The 20571-nt window shown below is 39.9% G+C and overlaps 5 protein-coding genes across 6 annotated transcripts in view; 4 read left to right on the top strand and 1 right to left on the bottom strand.

Moving 5' to 3' along the window:
• Nucleotides 1-1661, bottom strand: part of LOC122646676 (E4 SUMO-protein ligase PIAL1-like) — a 96892-nt gene extending 95231 nt beyond the window's left edge. The window contains exon 1 of one of the 2 annotated variants that reach the window (XM_043840283.1): nucleotides 1632-1661. The gene's annotated coding sequence lies outside the window, so the exon portion shown is untranslated. The remainder of the gene's footprint in view (nucleotides 1-1631) is intronic. The other variant, XM_043840277.1, reaches the window with a different exon arrangement.
• The window catches only part of LOC122646734 (desiccation protectant protein Lea14 homolog), a 35417-nt gene extending 23878 nt beyond the window's left edge, over nucleotides 1-11539 (top strand). The window contains exons 3-5 of one of the 2 annotated variants that reach the window (XM_043840341.1): nucleotides 1767-1997; nucleotides 2158-2413; nucleotides 11520-11539. In XM_043840341.1, coding sequence (XP_043696276.1) covers nucleotides 1792-1997; nucleotides 2158-2407 — 456 coding nt within the window. In that variant the 5' untranslated portion in view covers nucleotides 1767-1791 and the 3' untranslated portion in view covers nucleotides 2408-2413; nucleotides 11520-11539. Of the gene's footprint in view, nucleotides 1-1766; nucleotides 1998-2157; nucleotides 2429-11519 lie in introns of those variants that run through there. The other variant, XM_043840346.1, reaches the window with a different exon arrangement.
• LOC122646707 (4-hydroxy-tetrahydrodipicolinate synthase, chloroplastic-like) overlaps nucleotides 1-20571 on the top strand; it is a 39873-nt gene that overhangs the window by 8796 nt on the left and 10506 nt on the right.
• On the top strand, nucleotides 6535-7136 carry LOC122646751 (desiccation protectant protein Lea14 homolog). The gene is made up of 2 exons (XM_043840355.1): nucleotides 6535-6770; nucleotides 6881-7136. Exons 1-2 carry the CDS (start codon nucleotides 6565-6567, stop codon nucleotides 7128-7130), a joined length of 456 nt encoding a protein of 151 aa, XP_043696290.1. The 5' UTR covers nucleotides 6535-6564; the 3' UTR covers nucleotides 7131-7136.
• On the top strand, nucleotides 18889-19405 carry LOC122671236 (desiccation protectant protein Lea14 homolog; the record flags this gene model as incomplete). Its single annotated transcript, XM_043868355.1, has 2 exons — nucleotides 18889-19040; nucleotides 19155-19405. Coding segments are annotated over 2 exons (402 nt in total), but the record flags the coding sequence as incomplete, so codon positions are not given.

Raw genomic sequence — 20571 nt, 5'->3', positions numbered from 1 at the left:
GGGGAACCTCCCACGATTTTATTAATTTATAATATGGCCTAAGGCCCAAATCCTATTACAATATGAATCACTCTCTCACATAAATTGTGGAAGGGTTGGGACATTTTAATTAAAAGCTCAACTTAAAAGATTCCCCTATCTATCAATAGGAAATAAGAATCTAACAACCAATAGGAATTAATCACTTAAATTGGACCATGGTCTGATCCGGTTTAATTTAAGTTTACAATTAACCGTAAAATAAACTAAGTATGAAATGTAAAAAATAAACTAAGAGTGAAATAAATTATGTATAACTAAGGCTCTTAACACTTGGCCCTGGGTCTTAGGGCTTCTTCTTCTTCTTGCGGATGCTTGGATTTGCATCAATGGTGCTGGATCCCATCACCAATTTTCAATTGAGAGAAATGTATCTCCACAACTTCCAATGGCTTGTGTGTATAAAACCAGGCATATCATATGATATATTAGTTTTAAGACTTTATGCTTGTCACATTTTTCCCTAGTTAGTGTTCTTGTCAGGTAACCAATTTCAGTTGTTGCCAGAATATGTGTAATAGTTAAACAAGTAATTGCCAGCTGGCTATCGCCATATGGTAAATTTCGGATGCTGTGCTTCCTATGATTGGTTGTAAAGAAATTCGAACAACGACAACAACATAGTCTTATCTCAATTAATGGGGTCGACTATCCTTGCTGTCCAATTATCTCTATTTGAAGTCATATATGATATAAAACCTAAGCCATGCATGTCATACCTCACTATTTTTCTTATGGCTTTTTAACTTCGTTCAATCTGAATCAGATTACTCCCTCGTATTGGAGTATTTCAAGGCTTTTGTTGCACGTAACCCTGTCGCCTCAAATAAATTTCTCGTAGTTTATCATGTATCAGAGTTATTCCTAAACCAGCTTTAATATTATCATGCATTAATTTATCCTTTTTTTTTAACGGAAAAAAAAAAAAAAAGACAACATGGCTGTGCGTCAACGTTTTACTAATTGCAATAGTTGGGACCCATCTTAGTTTGAGCTAATGCTACAGGGTTTGTGGAATTTGTATCGGCCGATCTGTATCGGTCGTTACCAATATGAATGATACGGCATGGATATGGATTTTTCTATTAAAAAAAGATATATTTAAGGATAAAAACCTTCGAAACGGCTCATATGGGTTGATACCTATTCCGGGTCCTGGGTCCTGGGTCCTGGGTCACCCGATCCCTAGTACCTGCGTTTCAGATGTCAAGAATAATGCTAATCAGACGTTTGAGATTATACACAGAGAGGCTAGATCACAATATGATGTCTCCGATTAACTCCCATTGGGTTTGGCGAGCAACGGTCACTTATCTAAACAAGTAAAAACCACTAATCTCTATTTAAATTATCCAAATGTAAAATTCCTAACTGGACTAATCGGACGGTTCAAAATGCTTTGACGGTGAGTAGATAAAGACCAAACAGACCCTCTGTAGTCGGTTGGCGATTCAAACTTCAAAGACACGGACCATTCTCCAAGTGCAACACGTACGATTCCTATCCCACGCGTCTTCCATCCCAGAGGAACTACGAGACCACCTCATCACGCGTTACCTTCTTTTTCTTTTTCTCTTTCTTTATCAGATCACCTCTCTCTCTCTCTCTCTCTCTCTATATATATATATATATATAGAATTTTGATAAGATCAAATCTTTAAACTGAACTGAACTCAAGTATTATTATCGTTTATCATAGTTCATCGATCTTAAAGTAGATAGTCAAGAAGAAGAAAATCTTGCAAAAAAAGAATGGCACAGTTTTTGGATAAGGCGAAGAATTTCGTAGCAGAGAAAATTGGAAATATAAAGAAACCAGAAGCAACAGTCACCGACGTTAGTTTCAAGAGCGTTACCCGTGATTCCGCCATTGTCAATGCGAAGATCTCAGTAAGCAACCCGTACAGTACCTCCATACCAATTTGCGAGATCTCTTACACTCTCAAGAGCGCTAACAGGTCAGTCAGTAGTAGTAGTAGTAGTAGTAGTAGTAGTAGTAGTAGTACTATTTCGATCTACTGCTTAATTGCTTCATTTCTAATGATCACTTCTCTTGTTTGTTTTATTTCCTCTTAATTTCTCAGCTCATTATTTTGTTTTGTTTTCTTGTAAGAGCAGAGAGATAGCGTCGGGGAAGATGCCGGATCCGGGATCGTTGAAGGGGAACGATACGACGTTGCTGGAGGTGCCGGTGAAGGTGCCGTACTCGATACTGTTGAGTTTGGCTAGGGATTTAGCTAAGGATTGGGACATTGATTATGTGCTAGTTTTGGATCTCACCGTCGACTTGCCCATCATTGGTAATTTTACTATCCCTCTTACCGCCAAGGGAGAGCTCAAGCTGCCTAGCTTCTCTGACCTCATCTAAACTTTTTAAACTCCTTTTAATTTCGCTTTCCAAATCCTAACTTCTCTTTCTCTTTCTTTCTATGTAATAATAATGGAATCTGTATCGCACTGTTTTTTTTTTCTTTCTGGGTTTTAACTATGTGTACATTTATGAGAAGAAATGAAACACTAGTCATGGCTGTTGCATCTGGTGTTCATCTTTCTAAACTTTCTTTTTACAAATCGGATACAGGTCTATTTTAAACAGACTTTATCCTCATCAACGGTGAGATGGAGGGTCATAAATCTCTGGAGAAACTTTTACTTGATCCATTTTGAAGGGTTCATCCATCCATAGATCTAATGAAAAAAAAAGGGGAGGGGGTATTTATGGTGGTTAATTAATAGATGGAAATCTTCATGCATTTATCATCTCCTTCGTATGAAAGGATAATTTGATATTTTAATTATTAAAAAAATATGACATAGATTGGGGATCTATATCCTCTCAGGTATCAAAAACTAAACTGAAATCGTTTACCGAAATCAAATCGAACCTGTTTAAACTGAAATCGGTAGGTCGTTTAGTTAAATGGTCCGATTGTGGTTTTAGAAATGATATTATTTATTTAATCGGTTCAGTTCGGTTAAGATCGATTAATCCAACGGTTTCAAATTGTATAATTTAATTAAAACTAATTATAAAACCTTAGTTTCAGGAAAGCCATTGATTCGTATCGTCTAATGGTCTGGTTACGGTTTCTATTCTCAAGCAGTTAAAATCGAATTGAACCGAATCATTTAATCGAAATCGGATCGTTTAACACCCTTACTCTTAAGTTCATGTTGTTACCAATCATTGGGCTGTACCGGACACATCCCTTGGCATGCGTTGAGATGTATGCTGCACAATTCAACCGCTGGATGCCCTTTGGTAGCATTTTGGGCTCGGCTTCTGAGAGACGATCCTGATCCCTTATTAGAGGCATTAGAGAACTGTACCAGGTAAGAACCTGAGAGGATAATTTTTCATAGATTGGTCATATATAGTGTTCCCCATGAACAGTTGATCATATAACTTTCTTTTATCTTCCCTCCTATCTCCCTATCGTATTCTAAGTAGAAGAAAATTCCACGTAATATCCCTAAGACGGATTCGTCTTAGGTTGTGTTTGGAATGCATTCTTAGAATACATTCTAGGTTGATTTCACATTCTTAGATAGATAAAAATAATTGTTTTTATCGTTTAATAATACAAAATCAACTTAAGAATACATGCCAAAGACAGTCTTAGTCTTCCCATGAACTAAAAAGAATGAAAAGTCACTCAGTTCAAGGTGAATCGAGTGTTAGGGGAAGAGGTCACTCCTTTTGTTCTTGTTTAACTCGATTCGAGTCCTCTTCAAGCATACTATTGAGACTGCTCTTTCACAATGTTCCAATCAATGTGTGGTTCCAAGATTGATTAATTATGAGTTCATTAATAGTTTTAAAAGCCAAGTGTGGAGTAACAGATGGAGGCACATTGAAAGAAGGATTGGGTGGTATTCACTTATCTCTCCAAATATTCATACCTTTTTTCCCAACATAAAAATTCACGGAGCTCCGGAAGAATAGTTCTGATTCTATTGTACATCAAAGATCCTCTACTAAAAGAAGGGGTTACACGAGAGCATGTCTTGAGAAGGAAAATATTTAGTTCGTAAAATTTTGGCCCATAACTGATTGTGATCGGTGTTGAGGTGCCATCAATTTAAAGAGAAGGGTATTGTTATGATGGTGGGAAGAATAGAATTCCAAACCACCCGCCCACTTTGGTTGGCGAATTTTGAACCATGACATGGGGCAAAATTTGGAGGTTGAATTAGAAGTTGATTGTCCTTTTCAAAAAGATGAACTAGTGGAAACCAATTGAGCACAAAAAGTTTTTGGAAAATAAAACTAGGCATTGGATAAGTTGTGATTGGTTGAGGATTGATTTGCTGAGAACTAAACAGTGAGTTTGAAACAAGAGATGGTTTTTTCTAGTTAGATAAACAGTGATGAACACGGACTAAAATATGTTGAGACACTGTGTTTTAGATCGTGGTGGAAACAAAGGAGTACCCAAATATTTGGTAATGGAATTCATTTTTGAGACCCCTAGAATAGTCATAATGGACATTCACATCGAAGGAGATGTATTGGAACTAAAGAAAATATCATTCTTGGATAAAGTAATTTGTTGTCCAAAAAGGTGCTCAAACAGAGGAAGAATGACCCTAATGGTGTGGACATCTTTTAGCATGGTTCTACATAAGAGAAGAGTATCATAGGCAAAAAAAAAGATGAGTCAAAATCTTATAGGACACATTACATAGGCTGATAGGCAGGATATTAGTCACAGAATGACATATTTTTTATTAGGTTTGAATGCTAACAAAGTATGGTTAACACCAAAAGGGAGACATAGATGAAAAAAATGGTGACAAAATGAGCTATGACACTTTGAATAGTATCCCAACAATGGTAATAAAAATGCTAAGGGATGGAGTTAGTCCACATTGGGAGATTTATAAGCCCCAATACTAAAGATTGCCTTCTTGATCTCATCAAGAGAGGGTGTGGATATTAGATCTTCAATATTAGTGGGAGAAAGGATAGGTTGGAACGACGATTCACAGAAGAATGGATCAAGAGGTTTGGATGTAGTGAAAATATCACGATAATTATAAGCAAAATCAAGCTATTAAAGTTCGATAAGAAATCTGAACACTATCAATGTCCAAAAGGTAAGAGATACATCGTGTGCGAAGATAATAATTTTCAAGAGAGTAATAGAACTTAGTATTTCGATCCCTATCTTATGTAGAGATGCCTAGATTTTTGCAACCAACTTCCTCCGCTTGGAGGAGCAAATATATTTGATTCTCAACCTCTTGATCGAATTTGAAAAAAGGTTAAAAGAGAAGATTCAATCGAGTTGAGCATAAGGAAAAGTAAGTTGTTATTTAATGGAGTCCAAATGGACAAAGGCATCCTTGTTTCACCGCTTAAGAATGAATTTGTTCCAAAATAGAATGGGGTGGTTTTTGCTTGTAACACCAAGTGAACCAAGAATCAGAAAGCTCCAACTCTTCAAGGTGAAATAAAGTGAAAAATTTCTATCAATTTTTGAGCAGCAGACAGACTGAATACCAACACGCCACCCTCTAACCTTATCTCTAGAATTCAAAATTTCATTAAAATCACCAATAATGAGTTAAGAAAAGGAAACAAAAGCCAAAAATTCAGAGAAAGACACCCAGAACTCAACCCTTGAGGTGGAAAGGTACAGGGTGCGCTAGTCTTTTTGCACCGAATTGTGTTTGGGTACAAATACATTCCCACTCACAACACTTCTTTTTCCGTTAAAAGTAATTATTTTATGGGCATAAGATCTTCGCTTGGTCGCATGGTCTCTATGCCTAACAAAACAAATAGCAAGGAAAACGAAATAGAAATTAGGGCGAATCTCAGAAATATAGAGAAGAAGCATTACCGAAGGTTGAGCTGTCTGGCACCATCTTCACAAATCCGCAGCGTGCGGTGATGTTTTGTGCTTCTTGTGATTGGTTGTAAAGAAATTCCAATTGACCCAAATGCATGAAATGTGGTTGGCTGCAACTAATTTATGTGTTACCTATGGCAGGCAGTGCTGGATAGGCCCATCCATTGCAAGTATGTAGTGCCAGAAAGGGGATTTTATCCGCTGTTGTACGCATCATGTGGTGCAGCAATGGCCATGAGCGCACAGTGGGACATGCTGTGCACATATGACCGCTGCACAATGCGCACAACAGCGCTCCAGTTACAGCAATGGATAAAAATTCACCAGAAAGGGATCCCCTTGTTGGAGTAGAGAATGACCAAATAGACCCAAATTATAGTCGGTAGGCGATTCAAAGACATGGACCATTCTCGAAGTGCAATACGTACGATTCTTATTCCTATTAATCCTATCCCACACGTCTTCCATCCCAGAGGAACTCTATGAGACCACCTCATCACGCGTTACCTTCTTTTTCTTTTTCTTTATCAGGTCACCTCTCTCTCCCTCTATATATATAGAATTTTGATAAGATCAAATCTATAAACTGCACTGAACTCAAGTATTATCGTTTATTATAGTTCATCGATCTTAAAGTAGATAGAGTGAGAAGAAAATCTTGCAAAAAATGGCGCAGTTATTGGATAAGGCGAAGAATTTCATAGCAGAGAATATCGGAAATATAAAGAAACCAGAAGCGACGGTCACCGACGTTAGTTTCAAGAGCGTTACCACTGATTCTGCCATTGTCAATGCGAAGGTCTCCGTAAGCAACCCGTACAGCACCTCCATACCAATTTGCGAGATCTCTTACACCCTCAAGAGTGCTAACAGGTCAGTCACTCAGTAGTACTTCGATCGATCTACTGTTTGCTTCATTTCTGATCATTTCTTCTTCCTCTTCTTTGTTTAATTTCAATTTCTTTGTTTTCTTGTAAGAGCAGAGAGATAGCGTCGGGGAAGATGCCGGATCCGGGATCGTTGAAGGGGAGCGATACGACGTTGCTGGAGGTGCCGGTGAAGGTGCCGTACTCGATACTGCTGAGCTTGGCTAGGGATTTAGCTAGGGATTGGGACATTGATTACGAGCTGGTGTTGGGTTTCACCGTCGACTTGCCCATCATCGGTAATTTTACCATCCCTCTTTCATCCAAGGGAGAGCTCAAGCTGCCTAGCTTTTCTGACCTCATCTAACTTCTTAATTTCGCTTTCCAAATCCCAACTTCTCTCTTTCTTTCTTTCTATGTAATAATAATGGATTCTGTATCGCATCCTTTTTTTTTTTTTTTTTTTTTTTCTTAAACTACGGGTATGAGAAGAAATAATATACTTTGCTATGGCTGATGCATCTGTTGTCATCTTTCTAAATTTTTTTTTTTTTTGACGTTATTACCGACGCTAAGTCGCTAAGGGTTTTACAAATTGGATACAAGTCAATTTTACAGAGAGTTTATCCTCACACAGAGAAACGGTGAGATGGAGGGTCATGGAGAAACTTTTACTTGATCCACTGGGAAGGGTTAATCAATAGATGTAATGAAAAAAAAAAAAAGAAAAAAGAAGAGAGGTACCCCCAACGGGTCAGTTCAGTTGGTAAAAGATCAACTCCTCAAATAAGGGGTCATGAGTTCAAACCACCTTGGACCTATCCCATCCCCTAAATCATCCCCCACCATTAGTATACAAGCTCTGAATCCAAAAAAAAAATAAATAAATAAATAAATAAATAAATAAAAGAAGTAAAAGTGGCAAATAAAATTTTAAAAAATCTAATGGAAAAAAAAAATTCTGAAAAAAGGAAAATTCTTATCCTCTCGATTCACTTCCCTTCTATCTCCATAGAATAGATATCTAAATTAAAAAAATTAAAAATAAACTTAAAACTCATATTTTTATCTGGGAGAGGGTTGGGTATGCTGCCATCTTTCGGTTAGCTAACGACATGTACCAATAATAGGTTAAATACATGAGGGGAGGGGTTTTTTTTTCCCAAAGAGAGAGGAGAGGATGACAAATGCTAAGCACTTTGGCGACGGCATCCAACATTTTCTCTTTTAGTTATTAATTTGTTTTTTTTTAGGATAATTACACTACGTTTGAGTACCCTCTGGTTTTAAAAGGGACAATTAGGTTCCTTTGAGCTTAATCATACTCTAAAATAAACAAACAGGAAAAAGGATGTCATGAAATGACTGCCCCGAGAGTGTGGTGTCTATGTCTAGACATAGGATGTAACTAAATTACTTCCCTGCAGCCATGAAAGGCAGAAACTCCACCCCTATTTCTGCTTCCATGTGAGTTCCCATTGGCCACGCTCCTAGAAAATTACCTCTCATCCCTTATCCATCTTCATCTCCGCCACCGCCACCACTAGCATCACATCCGACTTTTGTGTTGTTTTACCATTTTAAATACGTTTTGCCGTGTAAAAAACCACAAACGATAAGACTTATTTCTCTTAAAAAAAATAAGCCCAAGTTGCAGGCACGCTGCACCTGAAGGGTGCCACAGGGAAACATCACACACAGGCTCCCTGCTCTCACCCAACAACCTGTCCCTGCAGACGTCGATTGGAAAATATCTCCTTCTTTGTTCTCTTCATGATTCTCTCTCCCCACCGGTCAACGTGAATTCGAGGTCATTGTCACCATTTTTTGATATTTTGTTGATCGCCACCGCACCCATCATTGTAACCAACCATTACATCAGTTGCCCCACCACTCCCACGATAGTAACCCAACATCATATCCCCTCGACTCCCCATAGTCCGTCCACCATATTCTCCCCAAAAAAATGAAATAAAAGCAATAAAAAAAATGTTTGCTTTATTGATCCCCTGCGACTTCCTTGCCATGTTTATCTTCTTCTTTGGAGCCTCGGAACCCATGAATATGATGTGCTTGTCACAAGCACGGGTGGATTCTTCCATACGTATCCTGGCGCCTGTCTCTTGCTTGTAGAGCTTGACGATGTTGTCGAATTTACCAATAATGCCCTGATATTGGCAGCATGGCATTGGCATTGGAGGCAAAAGACAGACAACCTGGCCAAGGGGCGGAATGGGAGTTGCGGTTGCAGAGGAGGACGGGTAGGCTTGCAAAAGGAGGGGTTTGTTATCGGATATAATGGGAGATATTCATCTCACACGTCTTCCATATCTTTTTATCTTCAAAGAGGCCATATTTAGTTATCTTAGTTTCCTTTTTATGTAAATCTCTTTATCACATTCCCTAAGTCAATGGGATTGTATTTCTGTAATTTCTATTTATTTGTTATTGTAATCACAATCAATACATCCTTTTTCACTCAAATTACAACTCTTACATGGTATTAGTTTATTGAACGCTTCCAGCCCTCTGCAATTTTTTTTTCTTTGCATTTTTTTATTTTCTCTTTCACAGTTCGTCTCCATCATGCCTAATGACTCGGTTCTCAGTGCTGAATCCTCCGGCGTCTCCAACCCGATTGATCCTTCTTCTTCCTTTTATCTTCACCCGTCTGATAATCCTGGCACCATTCTTGTTTCCACTCCTTTGGATGGTGATAATTATCAGACCTGGCGTCGCGCTATGCGCATGGCATTTATATGCTAAAAACAAGATGATGTTCGTGGATGGTTCGCTCCCCAAACCGACATCGCCTGCCTTCGCTGTCCAAGCCTGGGAACGCTACAACTTTATGGTTCTCTCTTGGATATTGCATGTTCTTTCTCCTACGCTCTCTGATAGAGTTATTTATGTCGACACGGCGTCATCCGTCTGGATTGATCTTGAAGAGCGCTTCTCGCGCAACAATGCTCCACGCATTTTTCACCTCAAGAGATCCATCTCCACCATCCAACAAGGGACGGATTCTCTTGCTGTTTACTTCACCCGCTTGAAAGTTCTATGGGATGAATTAGCTACGTACATCGCTGCTCCTTCTTGCTCTTGTGGCGCTCAAGCCACTCTCCATTCAGCCGGCCAACAGGAGCGCGTGTATCAGTTTTTGATGGGCTTATCCGATGGATACACGGCTATTCGCTCTCACATCCTCTCCATCCACCCTCTCCCTGATGTCAACCGTACCTACCACCTTGTGCTTCAAGAAGAACAGCAGTGTGCGCTTACTATTGCGCCTGTTCTTGACACTGCTGCTATGCTTGTCTCTCCCGATCAGCGCTCCTTGCCTACTACTCCGCGCCGTCGTCCTTGGTGCGATCACTGCAAGGTGCATGGACATGTCCGTGCTACCTGCTATCAACTCCACGGTTATCCCCCTGGTTATCAGCAGCGCCCAAGGCGTTCTTCTTCCTCTCGCAACCGTGATGCATCTGTCGTGCCCGCTACCCAGGCACCCACTGCACCGCCTGCTGCCCAGGCTGCTACAGTAGCACCGAGCACTCCTGCTGCCCATATGCTAACCTCGTCTCAGGTGGAACAACTCCTTGGTCTTCTAGGCACCAATGCCCCTCTTCCCAGCGCAAATCTTGCAAGTACAACGACTGGTTTTTCTATTTCAGGTATGCATTCGTCTTCTTGGATCTTGGACAGTGGGGCATCGGATCATATGACCTCTTCCCTTTCCGGATTGGATAATTACCACCCCATCCCCTCGGCCTCCCCGGTTCGTCTCCCTACCGGCCAAACTTCCCCCATTACCCATCTTGGCGATAAACGCTTCAGTCCCTCTCTTCTCTTAATTGATGTTCATCATGTTCCCGCTTTTCAGTTCAATTTAATTTCCATTAGTAAACTAACTTCTTCTTTGAACTGTGCTGTCATATTTTTTCCTACATTTTGTGTCTTCCAGGACCTGACTACGAGGAGGCTGATTGGGGCAGGAACGTTGCATGATGGTCTCTACTATTTTACCACCCACTTTGTTGTTGGCTCTCCCTGCTGCTCGTGATACTGCTTCCCACTTTTGGCACCAGCGTCTCGGGCACCCGTCATCGGATCATCTTTCCCGTGTGGCTCCTTTGATTTCTTCCCATGTTAGTTCTTTTATTACCCCTACCCCCTGTGATGTTTGTCACTTATCGCGTCAGACTTGTCTTCCTTTTTCTTTAAGTACTAATTGTAGCACTATGCCTTTTGCTTTAGTTCATTGTGATATCTGGGGTGGCTATCGCACCCCCTCATTGACTGGTGCCCATTATTTCTCGACACTGGTAGATGATTTTTCTCGTAGCGTTTGGGTATATCTTATGTACCACAAATACGAAGTATTTCATTTATTTACTGGATTTTATCATATGGTGCACACTCAATTTAATTGTCAAATTAAATCTCTCCGCACGAACAATGGTTTAGAATTTTTTTCCGCACCCATTCGCAATTTTTATACCACTCACGGCATTCTCCATCAACATTCTTGTGTTGGCACTCCACAGCAAAATGGAGTTGCCGAACGCAAGCATCGCCACCTCCTTGAGGTCGCCCATGCCTTTCGGTTTCAGGCCCACCTTCCCCTTCATTTTTGGGGGGGGGATTGCATTTTACATGCTGCCTACCTAATTAATCGCCTACCCACCCCAAATCTTGGGGGGAAGACCCCACATGAGTTGCTTTTCAATCAAGTGCCCTCTTATGCCCATCTGCGCGTCTTTGGCTCCTTGTGTTATGCCCATAACCATGACCCCGACCGTCACAAATTTGATGCCCGGGCTCATCGTTGTATATTTCTTGGTTTCCCATTTGGTCAGAAAGGGTATCGCTTGTATAATCTCCACACTCACCATGTGTTTATCTCCCGCGATGTCACTTTCCACGAGTCCATTTTTTCATTCGCCACCACCTCCGATGACCCTTCGCGCACGGTGCTCCCCCTTCCCAGCCCCGACCTTATTCCTGACCCAATTTCGGTTCCTAACATGGATACCACCCCCCTCTTCCTTCACCGCCCTCCCCTGCATCTGGTGTTCCTTCACCACCAGCTCCACCGCCCCCACCTCCTCCCCTTCGTTGTTCTTCTCGTCCCCATACCATACCCATTCGCCTTTGCAACTATGATTGCACTACGGCCTCTGCGTTAGTTCCACCCCCGTCACGCCTCCTCCGTCAGGTACCACCCCTTACCCTCTTCATCACTCTATTTCTTATGACACGTTATCTCCACCTCATTTTGCTTTTATTTCTGCCTTGTCTACTAACAATGAACCTAGCACTTTTATAGAGGCATCTCTCCATCCCCACTGGCGTAAGGCCATGGAAGCAGAGCTTCATGCTCTGGAACAGAATCAAACTTGGTCCCTTTGCCCCCTCCTTGCCGGGAAGAAGCCCATTGGTTGCAAATGGGTATATAAAATTAAGCGGCATGCTGATGGCAGCATTGAACGTTATAAGGCCCGCTTAGTCGCCAAGGGTTATACTCAACAGGAAGGACTTGATTATACTGACACATTTGCCCTTGTCGCCAAATTGGTCACTGTCTGCAGTCTTCTTGCAGTCGCCGTCGTGTGTGGTTGGCATCTTCATCAATTGGATGTCAACAACGCCTTTCTCCATGGTGCCCTTCACGAGGAGGTCTATATGCGTCTTCCCCCCGGATATGCGAAGAAGGGGAAGACTCGTGTTTGCAGGCTCCAAAAATCATTATATGGTCTTAAACAGGCTTCTTGCAATTGGTTTGCCACCTTGACCAAGTCTCTTCTTGAGGCCGGTTACAAGTAGTCCAAGGCCGATTATTCTCTATTTGTTCGCTCTACTGCGACCTCTTACACGGCCGTTCTGGTATACGTTGATGACATTATTATTGCTGGTTCTAATCCACAGGCTATTCAAGCTATCATCAATTTCTTATAGGATCAGTTTCGCCTCAAGGACCTAGGCTGTCTCAAATATTTCCTTGGCATTGAGGTTGCCCGCAGTAAAATTGGTATATTCCTCAACCAACGGAAATACACACTCGACATTCTTTTTGACTTCGATCTTCTTGGAGCCAAACCGGTCAGCTTTCCTATGGACCCGAGCGTTTGGTTGAGTACTGATATGAGTGATGTGCTTAGTGATCCCTCTCCTTATCGGCGGTTAATTGGTCGCCTTTTTTATTTGACTATCACTAGTCCGGACATTTCATACGCAATCAACACGCTCAGCCAGTTTATGCATGCTCCTTGTCAGCCTCATATGGATGCTGCCTTCCGCATCCTCCGTTACCTGAAGTCCTCTCCAGGTGCTGGTATCCTACTTTCGGCCTCCAGTTCTCTTACCCTTGCGGCTTTTTGCGACTCCGATTGGGCTGCATGCCCCACGACTCGTGGCTCCGTCACAGGTTATATAACATTTTTGGGTGATAGTCCCCTCTCATGGAAATCCAAGAAACAGCCGACCGTTTCCCGCTCGTCGGCCGAGGCTGAATACAGGTCCATGGCTGCCGCCACCTGTGAGTTGGTCTGGCTCGGCGTTTTGTTACTTGATCTTGGCGTTTCGCTTTCCTCTTCCATGCGTCTTTACTGTGACAGTCAGGCTTCTCTTCACATTGCTGCCAACCCCGTGTTTCATGAGAGGACGAAACACGTTGAGATTGGTTGCCATATTGTACGTGAACGCATCCAATCCGGCAGTCTCTCCACTCATCATGTTCCTTCTCGCATGCAGCTTACAGATCTCCTTACCAAGCCACTTGGTCGCGATACATTTCAGTTTTTAAATTCCAAGTTGGGCGTTCATGACATTCACGCTCCAATTTGAGAGGGAGTGTCATCGGATATAATGGGAGATATCCACCTCGCATGTCTCCCATATCTTTTTATCTTCAAAGAGTCCATATTTAGTTATCTTAGTTTCCTTTTTATGTAAATCTCTTTATCACATTCCCTAAGTCAATGGGATTGTATCTCTATAATTTCTATTTATTTGTTACTATAATCACAATCAATACATCCTTTTTCACTCAAATTACAACTTTTACAGGGTTGGGGCAGGAGTTGCATTCGATGGGAGAGGTGGGTGGAGTGGGGGAAAAGAGATGAAATTGGGAAAGAAATAGGGTTGAGATTTATCACATTTTCATGTGGCACAATTATATATAAAAAACATCCCTTTTGATTGCGTATTTTTTGAGAAATTTATTTATCCCTCTCGATTGCATTTTTCAGAATAAACTTATCCTGTTAATTGCACATTCAAGAGGATTTTTTTTTCTCATATTTTGAACCTAAAAAGATGGTTCCTGTGAAATTTAGATCCATCTTAATGAGTGGAACGCCAATCCTATAAGCAGCCGGGCTGGGCTGGGCTGGCTTTGTAATTTTGGAAATTTATTTTTCCTATTTTTGAAAACAAAATCAGTAGAAAGAGCATGGATTTTATTCATCAATATTGATTTCAGATTTAAACAGCTTTTTTCATATAATATATATATATATATATATATATATATATATATCATCTGTGTAATATCGATCGATCCATATTGATTAGGTATTAGTATCAGTTGCAGTTACAAGTTACAGTTACGACAGATGCCAATAAAAATCAACCGATATCAGTATCTGATGGTTCTGTTCTAGTTTTATATGTTTTAAGGGTTTTAAAACATATAAAGGAGAGGGTTCCTCATGAAACCAATGTGGGAGATGAGAAAACTACAAACCACACCAATGACAGTGCGAAGAACAACGATATCAGGATTCAGGACCCAACAACAGCCACTACCAGACAGGCTCATTATCGACCATCAAATTGAGGTAAGTATTCAGCTGCAGAAACAATCAAGCTCTCCAATAAGTGTCTAAATTTTGATGTTGACTGCTAAACTCTTTCTAAAAAACATTAGAATGCTCAACTTATTGGGAGGTTTTAACTCCTAATCCTCTTTATCATAAAACCGTTCACGTATTTATTATCTAATGATTTTGTCGGAAGTTGGGATACCTAGAATGTTACATTCATGACTTATACTTGAAAAATTAGAATAATAATGTTAACAATTGTCTTAGAGGGTTTGGGGGAATTTTTATCCTCTCAATTACACTGCCCATACTTGACGTCAAGTACATCTAATAGAGGGAAGTGGACCCCACGTGGACCCCACTTCGGGCAGTGTGTTTGGGTAGGGGTAGGATAGTTATTTCTGCCTCCTTTGATAGATGTACTCGATGTCAAATACGGGCAGAGATCTGATTTGGGGTCGATTAGAGAACTTTCTCTGCGGCATTTCCTCAAACTGCACACCAAATATTACTTCACCAACCACATTGAGCTAGTGCTCAAGAACAGGGTTCAAGATTTTGGTTTCGACCTTGATAATCGAAATATTTTGGGTTTCGATCGAAACTTTGCATGTTTCAGCTAGCCATTAGTTTGGCCATTTTAGTGGTCAAATTGCCATTTTTTATCCCAAAGCTTCAGGGAAACCTCTAAACATATTGGAATCTCTCGAATGTAAATAAACATACCCAAAAATGGTAGTTGGGTTCTGTACCCTATGTTGGTAGTGGACATTGTACTCTGCTATATACTTTCTCAAATATAACCTAATCTACACAATTTAATAATAGAACACACAAATTCAACAAAAAATAATTAATATATACATTAGAAATGAAGAAAAACCATTTAATATTACACAATGTCAAAGTGTACAACTGTTACAAGTGTACAATCAAGGTTAAAACATCCCTACGAAACCATTCCTCCAACTTCATGTCAATACCACATAGTTCCTGGAAGGGTATACCTCTAAGTTAGAATCTTTCACAAATCTATGTTAAAGGCTGCAAATCGTCATTGTAGATGTATTGTAGCAAACCCCAACACTTTATTCCACCAAAAAATGTAGGTGATTTGGCCAAAAATATCAAATTTGGGGGTTTTTGGAGTTTTTCCTCTAATAGACGATACTACTCGAAACTCACAAAATGGGTCAAAATTTTGACCCATTAGATTGGAACAATGCTTTTATATGCACTATTTGGTATAAACCAAATAGGCAGGGGAGTGTTTGGTGATGAGTTATTGTCCTGCTTTAAGCTATTGAATCAGTCATTGAGTCATTGTTAGTTACTTTAAGTAGTCTATGTCTTTATTTGTCATTAGATTCTTAAGAGTTTTCCTACTCTTGGTAGGTTTCTTAAACATAATATATTGTGGGATTAGATCATAGTAGGCAATGTTTTGAATCCTTGAAGTTCTGCTTCCAGGTGATCAATTCCCACAGAACATCCTTCTCTTCGTTGTATATCACATTTTGGCAACTCATTGCAATCCTCTTTGATCTCAGCATCCAGCCATGGTTCTAAATATCAAAATCAAGATGAAACCTAAGTGCGTATACGACTTAGTACCTGATTTTGACTTATTTCGAACATTTCGCAAGTTTTGACTTGAATATGGTTGGACCACCTATATAAATTCACTTATTCCCATCGAAACTTGATGAAACCTGGGTTCGTAATGGTATTGAACCAGGTTTGGCACACTTATTTATGCCAAATATCATTTAAGTAAATATTTTTATTTTTACTTAAAATATAATTCATAAATAAAAAAGAATTTGGATCATCTACGGCCTGCCTAACCGTAGCAGCCATAGCAACGCCGTAATGAGGCGCGGTGCAATGACCGCCTTACCCCTACCCGAGCAGGGGTAAGGCGATCATTGCGCCTACGGGCAGCAGGCCGTAGACGATCCTGATCCAATAAAAAAATACCCCTATTTGAATCCAATAAAAATAGTTAAAAAAATTAAAATTCCAAAAAGATAAAAATCAACCCCCCATTTAAAGAACAAAAATTGCATTTTCGATTGTAGAGGCCATTATCAACTTTCAAATGCTAGGGTTTTTCTCAATTTAAAAATTTCATAAATCTTATTATTGTAAAACATTGATCACTAAAAACTAAAAAAACAACAAAATAATCTTTGTTTTGATGTTTACAAATTTATTTCCATTCAGGACGATTTTAAATAGCATTCGTGCACACCAAATAGGATTTGATCAGAACATAATACCTTCAATATAAATTATATCTAATTTAAGCAATATTGGATTTGTTCAAAAGTTGATTTTGTGCTCTACCCAAAAATGGTTTGGTACCATTTCCAATAACAGTATATACTAGCAAACTTGGTTCAAAACCACATAAGTATCATTTTGAATATTCCTTTTGTGAAACTAATTCATGGATTGAGTTTCAAATGTAAAAAATAAACAACATATAGAAAAGTAGAGCTGGGCTGGGCTGGGCTGAGCCCGACACGGTTGGGCCTAGGCTGAGATATCTTAGCCTGACCTACGGCCAAGTTGGGCTTAGGTTAAGCTAGGAGGATTCAAGGTTGGGCTAGGGTTTTAAAAAACCCGGCCCTGTTTCAACCCTAGCTGTTAGTCACTTTAATAAAGAAGGAACAAGCACAAAGAGTATTGATCATATTACACCAATGAGAATAAAAACCAAGGAATTCAAATATGGCCCTCAAGAAACCTCCATTCTATCCTATCATAGGCCTTTAACATATCTAATTTCAAAGCAAGGTACCTAATTTTGCCTCATTGTTTCTTCCTTAGAAAATAAAATACCTCTAAGTAATTATCACATTGTCAGAAATTTGTCTACCTTGTACAAAGGCAGATTGGAAGGGAGAAATAAAGTGGGAGAGAAAAGGCTGAAGTTGATGGGCTAAAATCTTTGTCAAACTCTTATAGGACACATTACATAGGCTGACAGGCTGAATATTAGTCATAGAATGACATATTCTTTATTGGGTTTGAAAGTTAACAAAGTATGGTCAACACGAAAAAGGAGATAGGTAGATGAAAAAAATTGTGACAAAATGAGCTATGACTCTTTGAATAGTATCCCAACAATGGCGATAAAAATGCCAAGGGAGATTTATAAGCCCCAATACTAAAGACCGCCTTCTTTGTTTTTTTTGATGAATTAAAGACCACTTTCTTGATCTCGTCAAGAAAGGTTATGGATAATAAATCTTCGATATCATTGGGAGAAAGGATAGGTTGGAATGATGATTCACAGAAGAATGGATCAAGAGGATTGAATGTAGTGAAAATATCGCGATAATTATAAGCAAATAATCAAGTTATTAAAGTTGGATAAGAAATCTGATCACTATCAACGTCCAAAAGGTAAGAGATACGCCGTGTGCAAAGATTATAATTTTCAAGAGAGTGATAGAACTTAGTATTTCGATCCCCATCTTATGTAGAAATGCCTAGATTTTTGCATCCAAAAAACTTCTTCCACTTGGACAAAGACATCCTTGTTCCACCGCTTCAGATTTCAAAAGAATTGTTCCAAAATAGAATGGGGTGGTTTTTGCTTGTAATGCCAAGTGAACCAAGAATCAAAAGGCTCCAACTCCTTGAGGTGAAATAAAGTGAAATTTCTGTCAATTTTTGAGCAGCAGATAGACTGAATACCAACACGCCACCCTCTAACCTTATCTCTAGGATCTAAAATTTTATTAAAATCACCAATAATGAGATAAGGAAGGGAAGCAAAAACCAAAAATTCAGAGAAAGACACCCAGAACTCGGCCCTTGAGGTGGAAAGGTCCAGGGTATGATGGTCTTTTTGCATCGGACTATGTTTGGATGCTGATACATGCCCACATGCAGTACCAATAGGCGTTCAAGCCCATGCTCACCAAGAGGTCTCGAGTTCGAATCTCTTGGCTGGTATCTTATCCCCTCCTTGGTTTGATCCCCCCCCCTCCCCCTTCCTTTCTTTCAAGCTATACATGTAAAGCTCCCAATTAATCAAAAAAAGTAATTATTTTATTGACATAAGATCTTCGCTTGATCGCATGGTCTCTACGTACGCCAAACTAATCAAATAGCAAGGAAAACGAAATAGAAATTAGGGCGAATCTCAGAAAGACAAAAAGGATGCATTACCGAAGGTTGAGCTGTCTGCCGCCATCTTCACAAATTCGCTGCGTGCGGTGAGGATGTGTGCTTCTTGTGATTGGTTGTAATGAAATTCCAATTGACCCAAATGCATGAAATATAAAGAAACCAGAAGCGACGATCACCGACGTTAGTTTCAAGAGCGTTACCACTGATTCTGCCATTGTCGATGCGAAGGTCTCCGTAAGCAACCCGTACAACACCTCCCTACAAATTTGCGAGATCTCTTACACTCTCAACAGTGCTAACAGGTCAGTCAATCAGTCAGTAGTACTTCGATCGATCTATGGTTTGCTTCATTTCTGATCATTTCTTCTTCTTCTTCTTTGTTTAATTTCAATTTCTTTGTTTTCTTGTAAGAGCAGAGAGATAGCGTCGGGGAAGATGCCTGATCCGGGATCGTTGAAGGGGAACGATACGACGATGCTGGAGGTGCCGGTGAAGGTGCCGTACTCGATACTGTTGAGCTTGGCTAAGGACTTAGGAAAGGATTGGGACATTGATTACGAGCTGGTTTTGGGTCTCACCGTCGACTTGCCCATCATCGGTAATTTTACCATCCCTCTTTCATCCATGGGAGAGCTCAAGCTGCTTAGCTTCTCTGACCTCATCTAACTTCTCTAACCCCTTTTAATTTCGCTTTCCAAATCCCAACTTCTCTCTTTCTTTCTATGTAATAAGATTGGATTCTGTATCGAACTCTTTTTTTTTTTTTTTTTTTACGTTATTACCGAACGGTCGAAATTGCGTTCTTTGACGTTCTTCCATTCTTTGAGAACAAAAAAAAATCAAAATCTGTTAGAAAAAACGATAAATTAGGGAAATTATCGAGCAAGACCCGTGAGAAGGTATCCGTTCTGAGAAAGCAACTTGCGCAAAGGAGGGAAAGAGAAGTGGAAGAGAAGGAGCGGCGTTCTTTGTCGTTCTTCCATTCTTTGAGAACAAAAAAAATAAAAATCTGTTAGAAGAAACGACAAATTAATGAAATTATCGGGCAAAACCCGTGAGAAGGTATGGGTTTTGAGAAAGCAACTTGCGCAGAGGAGGGGAAGAGAAGTGGAAGAGAAGGAGCGGCGTTCTTTGTCGTTCTTCCATTTTCTGAGAACAAAAAAAATCAAAATCTATTAAAAGAAACGACAAATTAGTGAAATTATCGAACAAAACCCTTGAGAAGGTATGGGTTTTGAGAAAGCAACTTACGCAGAGGAGGGGAAGAGAAGTGGAAGAGAAGGAGCGGCGTTCTTTGTCGTTCTTCCATTCTTTGAGAACAAAAAATCAAAATCTGTTAGAAGAAACGACAAATTAGTTAAATTATCGAGCAAAACAAGTGAGAAGGGATGGGTCTTAAGAAAGCAACTTACGAAGAGAAGTGGAAGAGAAGGAGCAGAGGACGAGCCGCAAACCTGCAACTGCGCCCTTCAAGGTAAGAATGTTCATGCTTGAATCTCATCTCTCTCCCTCTCTCTCTCTATCTCGCTATCTCATTCTCTTTGTTTTTCTCTGTCTGTGTTTCTCTGTCTCTCTCTCGGTCGTCCTTGTTGTGTAGATTTGACAAGATTTTCATTTTTTCCTTCCTGCTCAGGAATTGGATCAACATCCCTAATATTTGAAGGAGTCAGCCTAAAATGGTAAATGATTTCTCGTTTGTTGCCTGTAAGACATTCAAAAATGTATCTTGATAATTAGCACTTGCTCTTGCAATGCTGCCAGAATATAAAGTTTAATTATAATTTTTTTCTCACTCTGCTATCAAGTATGCGAAGGTGATACCTTTCCTTGGGC

Source organism: Telopea speciosissima, chromosome 1, assembly GCF_018873765.1.
Source record: "Telopea speciosissima isolate NSW1024214 ecotype Mountain lineage chromosome 1, Tspe_v1, whole genome shotgun sequence".
Taxonomy (NCBI): domain Eukaryota; kingdom Viridiplantae; phylum Streptophyta; class Magnoliopsida; order Proteales; family Proteaceae; genus Telopea; species Telopea speciosissima.
This window is presented reverse-complemented; position numbering and strand designations above follow the sequence as displayed.

What these genes read in the sequence shown, in the direction of transcription:
- LOC122646751 (XM_043840355.1), top strand. Translation starts at nt 6,565, where the DNA reads ATGGCGCAGTTATTGGATAAGGCGAAGAATTTCATAGCAGAGAATATC. An exon ending in ACCCTCAAGAGTGCTAACAG is followed by an intron (nt 6,771 to 6,880) that starts GTCAGTCACTCA and finishes TTGTAAGAGCAG; the next exon opens with AGAGATAGCGTCGGGGAAGA.